This window comes from Neovison vison, chromosome 13 (genome assembly GCF_020171115.1).
Source record: "Neovison vison isolate M4711 chromosome 13, ASM_NN_V1, whole genome shotgun sequence".
In the NCBI taxonomy this organism is placed as follows: domain Eukaryota; kingdom Metazoa; phylum Chordata; class Mammalia; order Carnivora; family Mustelidae; genus Neogale; species Neogale vison.
Window position 1 is genome coordinate 21,219,706 of NC_058103.1, and position 16,665 is coordinate 21,236,370.

The window sequence follows — 16,665 nt, forward strand, 5'->3', positions numbered from 1 at the left end:
ATGTTATAACAACTCCTTTACACCTCTGATTTTGAATCTTAACCTTTTTTTTCCTTGGTGAGTCTAACTAGAGGTAGGTCAATTTTCTTTTTCTTTTCAAAGAACCAGCTCTTAGTTTCACTGATCTCTAGTGTCTTTTTAGTCTCTATTTCATTTATTTCCACTCTGATCTTTGTTATGTCCTCTCTTCTACTAACTCTGGACTTCATTTGTTCTTCTTCTAGTTCTCTGGGATATAAAATTAGGCTGATATTTCTTGTTTCTTGACATAGGCATTTATCTCTATTCTCTCCTAAGAGCGCTTTTACTACATCGTATGAGTTTTGGTATGCTATATTTCCATTTTCATTTGTCTCAAGATTTGTTTTCTCTGTTGATTTCTTCTTTCAGTCAATGATTGTAGAGTAGCATGCTGTTTAATCTCCAAATATCTGTGAATGTCCCCTTTTTTTTCTTGTAATAGATTTCTAGTTTCATACCATTGTGGCTGGCCAAACTGGTGTGACCTTTTTTCCCCCTAAGATTGACTGATTGATAGAGAGAGAGCACGCACATACACAACTAAGGAGAGCAGCAGGCAGAGGGAGAGAGAGAAGCAGGATCCCCATTTAACAGGGAGCCTGATTCGGGGCTCAATCCTAGGACTTTGGGATCATGACCTGAGCCAAAAGGAAGAAACTTAACCAACTGAGCCACCAAGGTGCCCCCAAACCGGTTTCTCTGATGCTTCTAGACCATGGTTTTGCCTTTTCTCTGTAACTCCTTTTATATATACACCATTTAACCTTAGGCTTTTCTTCATTCTTAACTAGACTGCTGGGACACTATTATCAATACTGGAATCACGTTTACAACCATTCTCTTCCTCACGCAGAGTAACAATTTCCATATTGCTAACTCTTTTGATACTATGGTCAAACAGTATTAATATCCATACTAATATTAGGATTTCTAACCTCTAATTACTTCATCTCTAATTCTACTTTAATTGTCTACAGGACACCTGGCAACTGTTTTCTCAATGGCCACCAAATTATCTTCTAGTTTACCACCTAGCCTCTTGTTACCTGATTTATTACAGTAACTTTCCAACTCCAGGCTTCACGTTCAACTTTCTCCCAATCTGCTTATAAATATTGTTGCCACAAGCACAGTTCTAACCAATCATCTCCACTTAACTATTTCTATTTCTAAATGACCCTATTAACTCACCTTCCAAGCTTATTTCCTACTTCCACATTCCTCAAAGACTGTATTTCAATCAAAAGAAGTATCCCATTTCTACAAATTCAATTCCTATTTCAGGATCCACCTCAAAAACACTGCTGTGTTCTCCTCAAAGCATTCCTTAGTCACATCAGCTAAAAGTAGTCTCCCCTAATAATTTTCAGTGTCATTCCTAAACACATTTTAGTATCATTTCTAAGTATATACAATTATGAAGAATTTCTTCTATCAAAGTAAAACCACTTATAGTTTCCTCAAGACCTAACATGGATCATTATACATGGCAGTATTTAACAAATACATCTGAGGGAATGCTGATCATCTGGTCACTTACAGATTTCAAAAACTATGTCCATCTGCAATTATGCCAAAGGGGTAAGGGCAGTGTTCAAATAGCACCAGATCCTGGGCACTCCCCTCCTTACCTTCATTTATAGTTTTTAGTTGTTTGCAATTCATAGACTGAAGGAGAAAAGGAGTTATAAAAGTTAATCAACTGAAAAATAAATCCCTTGCATAAATCCCTTGCATCATTCAATTTTCAGCTTAAGCTCCCTATTTTCCAAGAAGGACCCATGGTTCTCCCTCTTCTCTGATCTAAAGGGACTTCAAAATCAAGCAGTTAAGGCTTTCATTTTCAAAAAAGATAATCATAGCTTAGAGAGGTTCAATGAACTGACCAGGAATATTTTGCTAGTAAGTAAGTGGCAAACATGATTCTCAAACACAAGACACTTTTGACTAAATCAGGCCATTTCATATCATAATCCAAAAATGCTCACTATGATAGATATTGTCTGAACATCCTTGCATAAAATTCCATGGTCTACCCTCCCAATACAAACATTTCCATGGCATATTCTTGGCAAGCTGTCATTCAATTTCTGCTTCAGTATGATTAGACACGGGGGACAAAGAATTGCAAATTAAGTTATTCCACTCTGTGCCTATTCTAAGTCTTTCATACTTTATCCCTTATTGAAATCTGCTTTCTCCAAGCTTCCACTCACTGATCCTAGCTCTATCTTCTGGGACTTAATTTTAAAAAAAAAAAAAAAGAAGAAGAAGAAGGAGAAAGGAAGAAAATCAATGTATTTGAAAACTACTCCCAAACTTTTCCTCTACATCACTGAATTAAGCTATATACACATTTAATATTTATCACATTTGTCTTTTTATTACAAGAAAATAGAGCAAAATAAAGTTAAAATAGCAGTTACGGCAGAAACTCTTATGTTAAGTGGTCTTATATTTCTGGTCTAAGAATACACTATGAAGATAAGATGTTAAACCTAACATCTTAAGATGAATGATTTGAATATCCAACAGACATACCGAGACTTATCATGCTCAGAACTAATCACTCTCCTCACCCAAACATGCTCCATCTTCAGCCTTTCCCATCTGAATTGATGGCATCTCCATTCTTCCTCCTGGTTCCTCATCAAAAAATCCTGGAATCATTCTTGATTCCTCTTTTTCTTTTCTACCACTTGTCAAGAAGAGTCAGAAAATCCTGCTCACTCTTCCTTCAAAACACATCCAAGATTCAGCTGCTTCTCACCACTCTGAGTACTATCCCCCTAGCCTAAGTCACCATTATCTCTCATTGGGACTACCACAGTATCTTAAGTCTCCTTGTCTCAACTCTGCTTCCTCGGCACAGTCCACTCTCACCAAAGAAGGCAAGGTAATCTTTTTAGAATTAAAATGTAAGTGAAACTACATCTATTTGAAACCCTCCAATTCGCTCATAAGGGGCCATGTCCTCACAAACTTCCACACACCTGCCCCACTTACCTCTGACGTAATGTACTAACTATATCCCTTCCCCCGCAACCCCAGTCCAACCACTGTCAGCTCCATGCCACTGCTCCCACACAACAGCTAGGCTTTGTTACCAGAGAGTGACAAGGCTAACTCTCCTCAAGGCTTTGTTCAAATGTCATCTATCCAAAAGATTTAACAAGACTAACCTTCTAACCTTTTAAAAACTCTAACCTGAATCCTTTCCTACCAATTATCAGTTTCTAACATACCATAATAATTTATTAATTTATTACATTTTCGCATCCATCTCCCTTAACTAAACTTCCCAATGGCAAGGATTGCTTTACTTTACTAGTGTTTCTCAACCTCCTAGCACAGCATCCTGGTACACCAAAGACTCTATTTATTGAATGAAAAGACTTCGGTCTCCTTTTTTTCTCTGACTCCCTATGAAGAAAGCAGTAACTATCCAAAAGTGGGCAAATTTATTTCCAGCATGAACTGAGTGACTGCAGCTTGAAAGACAATAGGATTATATAAGCAAGAAAGTGATGAGAAGCCAGGAAAAAGAAATTCCCCAGACAAGTAAAGAAACTGATCACATTCTTCTGTATTGACAACTTGCTAAAAGCAACTAGCTAAAAGCTTCAGGATCAAACAGTCTGTATACTCAGCACTTCAAAAGAAAAGGCCCTTAAATTTGCGACAACATGGATGGAACTAGAGCGTATCATGCTTAGCGAAATAAGTCAAGCGGAGAAAGACAACTATCATATGATCTCCCTGATATGAGGGAGTGGTGATGCAACATGGGGGCTTAAGTGGGTAGGAGAAGAATCCATGAAACAAGATGCCATAGGGAGGGAGACAAACCATAAGTGACTCTTAATCTGACGAAACAAACTGTGGGTGACAAACCATAAGTGACTCTTAATCTGATGAAACAAACTGTGGGTTGCTGGGGGGAGGGGGGTTGGGAGAAGGGGGGAAGGTTATGGACATTGGGGAGGGTATGTGCTTTTGGGTAAATTGGAAGGGGAGATGAACCATGAGAGACTATGGACTCTGAAAAACAGTCTGAGGGGTTTGAAGTGGCGGGGGGGGTGGGAGGTTGGGGTACCAGGTGGTGGGTATTATAGAGGGCACAGCTTGCATGGAGCACTGGGTGTGGTGAAAAAAATAATGAATACTGTTTTTCTGAAAATAAATAAATGGGAAAAAAAAAATTTCCTAATGACAAACATATTAAGTAAAATTGCCAATAAATAAGAGTGAAGCCTCAACACCGGATGCCATCAGTACTTATCTATCATAATAAGGGAGAACTCTGCTTCATTATTAGGTTTAACTATAATTTTTATTTGATTGGCAACATAAACTTCATTATTCTTTGTATAAGTTTCTAAAATTGACTCGTTGAAATTCTAAAGTTTAGTCTTCAAAAATAAAATCCTAAAATTCAAGTTGGCTCAAACCACATCCAACCCCATTTTAATCATTCATAGAACACTAGCATTCTTTATTATTGACTAAAACATCAGGCCAAGCCCTCAAGAACTCATTTGATTCTAAAAATTAGATCTTTGTAAACTTTAAAATTGTTTATTGCTCAACACACTACTTAAAGCTATTTTCAATTTCTGTCTCAAACATTAAATTGTCTCTAGGAGCAAAACCAACCAATTTTAACATTTAAAATATTATGTGTACAATTTGTACAAGAGAATACAACCATTCTTACATTATGAAAATACTTAGAAGTATATTCTTCAGTCTAGCTAAGGTAAAGGACTCTACCGTCTGATAAATCTGACATCTTCTCATCACGAAACTGTGTTCTGACTAATTTGATTACATGAGGTCTCTTTGAGATTTCCTGACAATATAAGGTATTTTCCTATCTATTTTAACACTAATACTCTTCCACTACACAGTAACAAAAAATTACACTTATTGGGGAGCCTGGGTGGCTCAGTGGGTTAAAGCCTCTGTCTTCAGCTCAAGTCCTGATCCCCGGGTCCTGGGATCGAGCCCCGCATTGGGCTCTCTACTCAGCAGGGAGCCTGCTTCCCCATTTCTCTCTCTGCCTGCCTCTGCCTACTTGTGATCTCTGTCAAATAAATAAAAATCTTAAAAAAAAATTACATTTAGTATAATGTCCCTGGTGTAAGGTTTTAAGAATGCTCACCCAAAAGTCACACAGTACAAAAGCAGATGCCCTGATAATTCTGTTTATGAATGACTTCACTGCTTTATTCTGTAATCTCACTGCAAGTAACTGGCTTGACTTCTCCTTTTCATTTCAAAATGATAAAACTGTTTTGACATTTCCCTACATATATGTTTCCAGTAAGTATGGCTATTCATATGCAGTAAGGATGACTACTTAAAAGATTCATTTCTATAAAAGCAACACAAATGTAAAATTTTCATTACTTATAAAGGAAACTCATGCAAGGCACAATTTTGCATGATCATGACTACAGCTCCAGTGCCTGGCGTATGCAGACACTTAGTAAGTATTTGTTTAGTGAATGAGTATGCTTATAAACAAAAGCCCAAATGCTTCTATTAAGGTTTTCCTAATTTGGTAAAAACCACTGATGAAATTAAATTATAAATGCAATATAATTTGTGGACTTATTAGAAATTTAATGAGCACAGACCATTTTATTCCGAATTCATGTTTCAATAATTAACAAAATCTCAACAATAATGCTAATAACTGTAACAAAAAACACTTGGCAAGTAGCAACCTTTTGAAGAATGAGGAAAACAAGAATTCAACAGTTAATTCTCACAGACCTAGTTTAAAAATACCTAAAGCTATCAAAAATACAGCAAAGCTAAACAATTTTAAAAATGACTTTTAGTAAAAACATATTTGTTAGTTAGCAGTCCTGTTTACTGCCCAAGTTTTCTCCTTAGTAATAAAAAAAAGTGACAGGATTCAATTAAAGCCGTTTAGTTTTGAGGAAGTTGAAATTAAAGGGAAAACAGGTTATTCTACTGGGTTATTAATGTTAAAGGGCAACCCTAACGTGACTGTTAACTTTGCTAGCAAGTTAGGAGATGGTATAAATTCAAAGAAGCCTACTTCTCCTCACGATGTCATTCTTAACATTTTTTTCCAAATGTAAAGCCACATAATTTCTCATTTTATTAAAATAATCTACTCAATTTTAACAATGTCTACATTCACCCTGTTTATACTGAATGTAAGAGGCATCTGTTAACTGCCCAAATTTTTGAACAAGGTAGAGAAGATATTGAGGGAAGAAATTACAACGGAAAAAATGTCAGTAACCTGATATAATCCTTACCTTATCATACTGGCATACAACAACATTTTCTGTATCAAAGAGCTCCTGTCCTTCCTCATCACTCACATCATCTTCACTGTTGAGGGGCTCCTACAAATAAGAAATAAAGAGTATTTCTTTAAACTTCATGTATTATTAGAAAAAGGCCCTTCTAATATTCAAGGAAAAGAAATACAATGACCTTGATATTCTTGGAGAATGAAGGTTCAGACAGAAGCATATACATACATATATTTATAGCAAACTTACTATTAATCAGCTGTGTTAAGATTTTCCCAATTTTACTGAAATTCCAACAAGAAATCAAAAATAAAAAGTTAAGCTACGTAACTTTAAAGTCTGAAAAGATGTTTATCTCCTTCATTCTTTCAGAATAGCACAAGACTACTCTCTGTTTAAGAGACCCTGAAGGAGACCTAAGAAAATGTGAAGGTTTAATGAGATAATGGTACTTTGTACCAACAGCAGCAGAGAGCAAAAGGGAAAACAGTGGTCAAGTTGGAGTGGGGAAAAAAGGGTTATAAAAGAGGCTAGGAATCTCGCTTTTCTCTATGTGGAGGACTAAGGCTCTATTTATAATATTAGCATGTCTACCATTATGATGGTGATTGTGGGAGGCTTATAGTCTAACTAAGGCATTTAGATTAAAAGGATATATGTCGGAGGGGTAAGATGGAAGGGGGTCTCAATCCCAAAAAGAATTAAAGGCCAAGACATAACTAAAGCATAAAATGACCAACTATGTTAAATCTGACCTCAGTTATTTGAGAAGACAAAAGATGTAACTCAGATTTCTAGTTAACAGAAAAAGAGAAGACAAAATGAAAAAAGAGAAAATGGAAAGGAAAATAATCAAGTAGATATTAAGTCTAGGCTTATACCTCACACACGTATATTTAATTTAAAATAGGTATCACCAATGTAAATGTAAAAACAATTTATTGAAGCAAAATTCACACGACATAAAATTCACCATTTTGACCATTTTAGAGCGTACAACCAGTTATACTTGGTACATAATGTAATTATCATCACTATCTAATTCCAGAACAATTTTATCACCTTTACCATTAAGCAGTTGCTCAACCCCCATCCCCACCTCTCCCCAGCCCCCCACTAATCTGCTTTCCATCACTATATATTTACCTCTGGCTAGTTCATATAAATGCAAACATACAATATACACATATAACAACATGAGGTATGGTTTCTTTATAATGTGTGAGGTTCATCCATGTTGTAGCATAAACTGGTACTTTGTTCCTTTTCACAGCTAAATAATACTCCATTAAAATCACATTTTAATTTATCCATCCATCAACGGATAGACATTTGGGTTATTTACATCTTTCGGATTTTGTAAACAGTTTTGAACATTCATGTACAAGCTTTTGTTTGAATAACAGTTTTCAATTCTCTTATACATATACTTAGGAGAATTGCTGGGTCACATGATAATTTTACACTTAACATTTTGAGGAAACACCAAACCATTTTCCACAACAGCTAAATCATTTTCCATTTCCACCAGCAATGCAAAAGAGTTCCAATTTCTCCACATGCTCACCAACATCTGTTTCTTTTTTTTATCTCTTTTGATTACAGCCATCCTGGTAAATGTGAAGTGGTATCTCTTTGTGGCTTTGATATATGCATTCCTGTAATAACTAGTGATGCTGAACATCCATTCACATGCTTATTGTCTACCTGTATATTCTCCTTGGATAAATGTCTATTCAAGTCCTTTACCCACTCTGGAATAGAGTTATTGTTGAATTTAAAAGTTTTCTAGTCTGGATATTGAGCCCATGTTAGATAGAGGATTTGAAATATTTTCTCCTATTTTATAGTCTGTCTTCTAATTTTCTGCATATTGTCCTTGGATATACAAAAGTTTTTAATCTACTAAGTCTGTTATTTTTTTTAATCACCTGTGCTTTGGTGTCATATTTAAGAAACTATTTCCAAACCCAGTGTTATGAAGCTTCTACCCTATTTTCTTCTAAGAATTTTATAGTTTTAGGTCTTTAAGATCTTTGATCCATTTTGAGTTAATTCTGTGTAAGGTGTAAGGCAGGGGTCTAATTTCACTGTTTTGCATGTGGATATTCAGTTGTCCAAGCTACATTTATTTAATAAGACCATTCCTTTCCTATTGAGTAGTCTTGGCGCACGTAAAAATTTTTTAAGATGACAGCATACATAGCAGTATTCCACATTAAAAAAGTCACAACTTCTAAAGCTTAGGGATCCAAAAATTTGAAGGTGAAAGAATGAAAAGAGCTATTCTAACAGAAAATAAAGTTGGTATGATTCTATTAATATAACACAAAACAAACTATATGGGCAAAAAAAGAAATTGCTAGAGATAAATAGCATATAATCATAAATGGCTCAATTCACTGCAAAGTGTTTAAGTTTAAGCTAATATGCATCCACTTTTAGGTTCAAAATATAAAAAGCATAATGACCACAAAACAAAGAAATACACCATCATAGTAGGAGATGTGAACATATCTCCCTCCCTAATCGATAATGGTGTAAGCACACAAAAAATATCAGTAAGGGTATAGATTATCCAAAGAATCTAATTCTAGTAATACATATAGAAGACAACCAACAGCTACCAAAAAGGTCTTTTCAAATATACAGGAAGCATATGCAAACACTGACCACATAAAGCAAGTTCTAATCAATTTCAAAGGATGCATACGTTACACAGATCATAACTCTACAAACAAAAGTTAAGTCAGAATAAGAATGAACTACAAAAAAATATACTAAAGCTAAAAGTTGATTCTTAAAAAACATTAATAATCAACATAACCTCTGCCTAGACTGAACAAGAAGAGAAGAGCAGGATGGCACAAAATCAGAAATGAGAATATAAAAATGAAAATGACTACAAAGGATTCTGGTACCAAAACATAATTATCATTAACTTTATGCTAACTTAAAAATTTACAGACATAGCTCCAGAAAAATATAACTTATCCAAACTGTCTCAAAAAGAAACAATATCTGAACACAGTTAAGGACATTATTAGAATCAGATAATTTTAGCAGCATGCTTAAACAAATATTCACAGAATTAAGTACATCTTTTTAAAAAAAAGAAATCCAAGTGTGACAGAACACTCACCAGAATTCATTTTATAATGCTATCACAAACCTGAAAACCTAGCAAGAAGAGTATGAGAACAGAGAATCATAAACAGTACATGAATGTCCATGAAAAAGTCCTGAACAAAGTGAATTCAGCAATTCATAAAAAGGGTAAGAATAACCAAGTTGTGCTATCCAACAAATACAAAACTGGTTATAAGTAGAAAGCCAATTAGTGCAATTAGTTATTAGATAACAGATTAAGGATAAGAAATTGTATGATTAACAGTTGCAGAAAAACTGTTTAACAAAATTCAACATTCACTTAGAATTTAAAAAAGCAAAGCTCTTAGTTAATGTGAATAGAAGATAAAAGATGTCCATAAAAAGCCTATAATAAACATTATACTTAATAGTGAACCACAGAAAGGGTTCCCTTTAAAATTAAGAACAAGATAAGGCTGACTGCTATTTCTAATCAATATTGTGCTACAGGGCTAAGCCAATGAGGCAAGAAAAACTGCCATTTTTAGTTATTTGATTGTCTACAGAGAAAACATGAAAGAATCAAAGATGCTAAATCTCATTAGTAATCAAATTAAAATCAAAAGGAAACACATTTTCTACATATTAGACTGGCAAAAATTAAGAAGCCTGACAATATCAAATATCAGTGAAGACATATTAGTACAACAATTTGGCATTTTATTGTCAAGTTAAAAACATGCATGCCTTGGAATCCAGTAATTCAATGGTTAGGTGTAACACTTAAAAAAAAAGTCATGCATATCTGTCTCCAGACGACACACTTCAAAATATTTTATAACTGTAGGAGGAAACAAATAGAAACAACCCTAATGCCCATCACATCAGAAAAGAAATGAACAAATCAACTATGGTATATTCAATAGTGAAAATAATTACCAGTATATACAACAACTTAGATGAACCTCAGAAATACCACCCTGGGGGGAGGGGGTAGCAATCAACTTGTAGAAGAATAGACAGAATTACTCCATTTACGTTATAAATGGGCATTCAAAACTAAACACTATGCTCTTTAGGAATATAAATAGATGGTAAACAAAAAAAAGTTAATGATAAAAATCCATGAGCCTGGTTACTCTGATAACAGAAAGAAGAGGATGGAGGTTAGAGAGAGGTACTCAGGAGACTTCAATAATGAATATATATATTTTAAAAGATTTATTTATTTATTTAGCACTGGTGAGCAGGTGGAAGGGGCAGAGGGAGATGAAGAGAGAGAGAATCTCGAGCAGACTGTGCTGAGCATGGAGCTTGAGTGGGGAATGACCCTGAGATCATGACCTGAGCTGAAATTAAGAGTAGGACCTTAACTGACTAAGCCACTAAATGTATTTTTAACTAAAATTTATTCTTAACTAAATGTGGACACAAGGGTGTTTTTATGTTAAAATATTTTTTACTCATTGGTATCTATTCAACATTTAGTAAGATTTTTTTAAAAAACATTAGATATAAAGAATTTTGTCCTAAAATAAAACTACATCTTAAGTTGCAGAAAGCAATGAACAATGAAAACTGTGGTTAAGACAAACATCTTGAACACAAGTAACCAAGCAGGAACACTGTGGACAACAAAGATATATTTATAGGCTTCTAGAAATATGTAACTAAAGATGAGTAAGAATGGTTTATTTAACTCACAGATAGACACAATGAGTAGATAAAGTGATGTACAGAACTAGTATAGAATACAGACCAAAAGGCAGTTATGAATAAGTCTGTGACATTTAGTTTTTTCTTCAAGTCTCCTCACTTCCCAGATGTGCCATACCTTTTTAATTATTGAAGCAGAAGATTAAGCTCATTTTATCGGCTCTGCCAAGGTCTTATGTTTCAATCACATCATGAATGCATAAGCCAGAAAATTAGAATTACTTAAACTCTTCTCTCCACCCCCTTTATAAATACAACTCAGTATGATATATTTATATTTTATTACTGGCTATAAGAAACAGTATTTTATGATGATAAATACAACCAGAACCATCTAAAAACCTTATTAGGTTAGAACAATCTAACTTTAGGGACGCCTGGGTGGCGCAGTTGGTTGGACGACTGCCTTCGGCTCAGGGCGTGATCCTGGAGTCCCGGGATCGAGTCCCACATCGGGCTCCCAGCTCCATGGGGAGTCTGCTTCGCTCTCTGACCTTCTCCTCGCTCATGCTCTCTCTCACTGTCTCTCTCTCTCAAATAAATAAAATAAAATCTTTAAAAAAAAAAAAAACAATCTAACTTTATATTTAAAATCCTATTTATGTAACACCTTAACAGTCTCTGAAAAAATAGGATATAATTCATCAGTTTGGCACCAAGTAAAAGAAATGATTGAGTAGTTTCTCATTTCAAGTCTTTTACTATAAACTTACTTCTTCTACCTGCCCATCCTCAGCTCCATCTTTCTCTTTGTCTTCCTCCTCATCATCATCATAGTCTTCTTCTTCATCTTCATCTTCTTCAGATGATGTATCCCCAGTGCCATCAACCTGTAACACCAATGGGGCTTGTGCTTGAGCAGGCTGGGCCTGTGGTTGCTGTTGGCCAGCTGCAGTTATCTGTGCTTGTGCCGGTGTAGGTGCAGCCACCGTTGTAGGTATAACTTGAGTCTTATTTCCTGTAAATAAGATTTGTTGTGGCTGAATGATGACACCTGTCTGTGGTGAAATCCCTCCAGGAAGAGGGGCCAGTACCTAAGGCAAAAGAAAACCATAGTAAAACTAGTAAGAGGACCAAGTAGCTCAGTTTCATTTTGTGGCACACAGAACTAGGCGTAAATGCTAAAGAATCATCCAAAATGGCCTTATCTCATACAGTTAAAACCAAGCACAAAAGGGAGTTTAACGAGTATAATGATCCCACTTCCACTTTACCATTCAAACATCTGAAGGAAAAAAGATTTTCTGAAAATAAGTATGTATTGAGCACTGGCTATATACCTGGAAAATTCCAAGCCAACAGTTACACATATGATTAATTTATTTCTTTGATGTATGGACAAGTTTAGTAACTCGCCAAGTTCACAGTCACCAAGACACAAAATTTTAACCCAAGTTTTCTGATTCTGCGCTAATTATTATGTTACACTGCCTCCCTGTGGAGAACACTGCACTGAAAATGCGGTCCTAGGCCCCAGTTTTGTCTAGGAACCCAGGTCAAGATATAGCAAAGGCATGTCATTGAACCTCCTCTGGCTTTTGTCACTTCACTGTTAAATTAGGATCAATGGTTCTCAACCCTGGCTACAAATTACAACCACCTGGTAGCTTAAAAATACTGAACTTGGGCCCCACGCCTACTATTCTGATTTAATTGCTATGAAATGAAATCTAATCATTCAAAGCTCTCCAACTGATTCTAACTATACAACCACACCAGATCAGATGATTTCTAAAGTTCCTTTTTGCTTCTGCATCTAGAATTCTAAAGTAAACTAGAACTCAAGAAGAACACATTAACAAATATTAACTGTATCTTTTACAATAAATATAATTACAGGTATTAACAAATTAATAAATTAATTATTAGTGATAAATAAAAAACAGTAAATGGCAATTACTTGCCTTTAGGTTCAAGGAGTGCAAAATAAGACAGTACTTCCCTCAAGAAGTTTACAAATTAATGGTGCAATAGACAAAGCAGTAATACAACTCAAAAGGTAGAAGGTATAACAGAAACATGATATGGTGTTATGAGAACACAGGAGACTGGACTAAATTCAGCTTGAGGGCTAAGGTATGGGCACGAAAGCCTTCTTAATAGGTAATACTTGAGTTCTTTTGTGCTTGGAAGATTAGCCAGGCTTTTCCATTTGGTTGCTCTGTTTGATGCAGAGAGTAAAGGGAGTTGCGAGAAGGAAGGTCAAAGGGCTTTCTAAGTAAAATAACATTAAGTGAAAATCTGGAAAGCTGTAAATCGACTAGATTAATGCTTCTCTGATCTTACCACTATCATCACACTATAATATGGACATTATGTTTTCATGTGTCTCTTTTTTAAAGTACCTAAATTCTTTAAGAAAATAAACCATTTCTCTTTCCTCTTTGTCCTCATAGTACAAGAGTTTAACACCCAGCACAGAAGTAGATAACAAAGATTTAACTTTGATCTAAACAGCAGCTGAAGAAGATAACTGGAAGCATGGCAAGAAATAAACCTGAAGAAATCAATAAAATCAGATCCATAAATAAACAAAGATCCTATGAATCATGCTGAGTTTTAGACTTGGAAAAAGCCTAAGAGAAGTTTTCAAAATGAGAACTATAAAATACAGAGTATCAAGTTAGGAAGGAAGCTTAAGTGTCAGGGAAATCAATTAAGAGGATAATATACACACAAGCACACGCACACACAAACATTACATGTAGTATATATACTACTGAGGGAAAAGAAAAGTATTTTAAGTGGGAAATTACGAAAGCTTGAACTAAGAAAATGATGAGAGAGACTGAGAAAAGAAAACTAGTTTCAAACATCAAGGAACTGCAAATATGTTAAAACTGCAGTGTGAAAAAAAGGAATATTAAGAATTGGTAGGACTTCATGATACTCTGCACATTAAAAACGTGTAAGTTTCATGAAACTGGATTCATGTCTGCCTTGTTCACTCCTAAATCTCCAATCCCTTGCAAAGACTCTGATACACAGCCACATAGTAAATGCTTGTTGAATGAGTGCTAGATAACTTGGAGGCTTAGGAGGCTGGATGGAGGGTGGTGCCACTGATAGAAAAGCATGTCCCGGGGAATGATGAAAGATAAGCAGGGGTAACAATAATTTAGTCTTAAGTATAATGAATGTAAGTTAAGCTATGAGGTATATAGGAGGAATCTGCAATGACAGGACATACAGCGTTGGGAGAATAGTCTAAGAATTCGTATAGATAAAGCCATGGGAAAGGGGAAGAGAACCACCAGCATTCATACGGAAGAAAAAAGAGCCCCATTGTAATCACAACTTACTATTCTATTACCTGTTGTATAACAGGAGCTTGTACTCCACCAGGCTGCATTTGTGGTATAACTTGTTGTTGGAGAACCACTGACTGCTGAGGCTGAAAGATATACTGGGCACCATTGGCTGCTCTTACTACTTGAAGAAGCTGGCCTAAAGCAGAAGGTAAGTATTACAAGTTATCATTTTAGCAGTGACCATCTGAAAACAAATGAATTCATAATGAATGTCAAACCACCAAAATGCCCTAGAAATGGCTGGGCAAGAAGTCTAACAACTAAGGGCTGCCAAACACGGTAAACTATAATCCTCACCTTCTCTAGGTTCCCTCCATGTTCAAGTATGCTGCTTAAAATCTTTTTCCTTACTTACCATCCCTATAAAGCTCTTTTCCAATCAAGTTTTAACAGATTATGGAAGTTGATTAGAAGTTTAAATTATCTTTACTAACATGTTAAGAGTTGTGTAAAAGCAGTAAGATCAGATGTTTCAAGGGCTGTTTCTTTTTAAAGCTCTAAAGACATGAAAGTATAATAGTTCATTAACATCTTGAGCCAAAGCATTAGGATACTTAGCTTCAAAATGCTTAAAAAAAGTAAGTTTGCTGAACCAATTATCATTGCCATATAATACTGAGTATATGCCTGGCTTAAACACAGAGACATGAATCCCTCTCTTTGTTGTTTGAGATGATACTGAATCATCAATTAATTAAAAGGCAACAATTATACATTCATAAAATACATAGCAGGATAAATCTCTAGTTAGTTCTTTACAAATTTAGAATCTTATTAACAAAATACCAAGAAATTCTGTAATTCAGATTACAGAGAAAATACTTAAAATCCATGTAAATAAATTCTTCCAACATTAATACACCAAAAATCACAAGTAAATTTTGTCAGTCTATGCAGATACTATGTAAAACAGAATGCAGTAAAATATTATAGGATTTAGTTTGATCTCACAAATTCATTCAAATGAGTCAAGTTTACCTATCCGGCAGGTTAAACGTGTTTAACAAAAATCTGTGCAAATAAACATTTCTATAGAATCATACTTCAATAGGATTCTCATTCACAGATCAAAAGCTCAAGTGCAATTTTCATCTTCTCTACTGCATCCTCAGTAGTAATTATCATTTAATATGCTATAGTACTCAATCTTTTTTAACAACCTAAGCCAAATAGTAAAAGAAATATTGATTTTGTCTTTCAATGAGGCCAAAAATGAAGACTAGATGTTACAATTTTCTGAATTAGACATATAAATAATGGTACCATTACTCCTCATTACCTGAATTCGTTAGTATCTGTTGAACAGGAGTCACCCCCGCAGGGAGTGCCAAGGTAGCAGCTGTAGCAGCAGCACTCTGAAAAAAAAAATCAAAACCATGTATGTGCATAACAGTATCTCAATTTATCTCTGGCACATTTTCATAGTGTTTGAAGTTTATCATTTAGTATACACTAAAATGAAAAGTTTTAACAAGACTAAATCCCATTTTATAGAATGATACAAGGAAGACCACCTAGCTTCAAGGCCTTACTTAAATACTTCAAACAACAAAGTAGAGTAATATAATTGGTTTTTTTTTTCCCCCTGAAGAATGTGTTCTAAGGAAACCTCACACATACTAACAATGCTATTCAACATATAAAATATCCATTCCATTATTTCTTTTCCTACTCTATTTCTTATTCCCAATTCCCTGTTGTCAATTACAGCTGACCCTTAAACAATGCAGGGGCTAAGGGCATCAACTCCTCACACAAGTGAAAATCCACATGTAAGTTGTGACTTCCCAAAAGTTAAACAGCCTACTGTTGACCAGAAGCCTTACTAATAACATAAATGGTCAATTAAAACCTATTCTGCATGCTATATACACATATTATATACTGTATTCTATAATAAAGTCAGCTAGAAGAAAATATATACCTTATTTATTGAAAATAACCATATTTATCGAAAAAAAAAACCCTGCATATATATGGACCATACAGTTCAAACCAAATTGTTCAAGTTCATACTTGAAGCAAAATGTTAAGTATCTTCATTTTAGAAATCTTAATATTTTTAATTTATACTAGAATGAACAGGCCTAAAAGAAACCTTGTATCAGAAGGATGAGCTTAGCTAGCAATTCTATGATGCCCTAAGATGACAATACTGGTACTCTACCTAGGTGAAACATATTAGTAATAGTTTAATTAACACTTAAAATACCTAAAAATCTTAAGAA

General features: G+C 34.8%; 1 protein-coding gene across 1 annotated transcript in view; it reads right to left on the minus strand.

Moving 5' to 3' along the window:
- GTF2A1 (general transcription factor IIA subunit 1) overlaps positions 1–16,665 on the minus strand; it is a 45,026-nt gene that overhangs the window by 8,312 nt on the left and 20,049 nt on the right. Inside the window, exons 5-8 of the mRNA XM_044231964.1 lie at positions 15,717–15,792; positions 14,440–14,573; positions 11,840–12,160; positions 6,321–6,410 (exon numbers count right to left, since the gene is read on the minus strand). Coding sequence (XP_044087899.1) covers positions 6,321–6,410; positions 11,840–12,160; positions 14,440–14,573; positions 15,717–15,792 — 621 coding nt within the window. The remainder of the gene's footprint in view (positions 1–6,320; positions 6,411–11,839; positions 12,161–14,439; positions 14,574–15,716; positions 15,793–16,665) is intronic.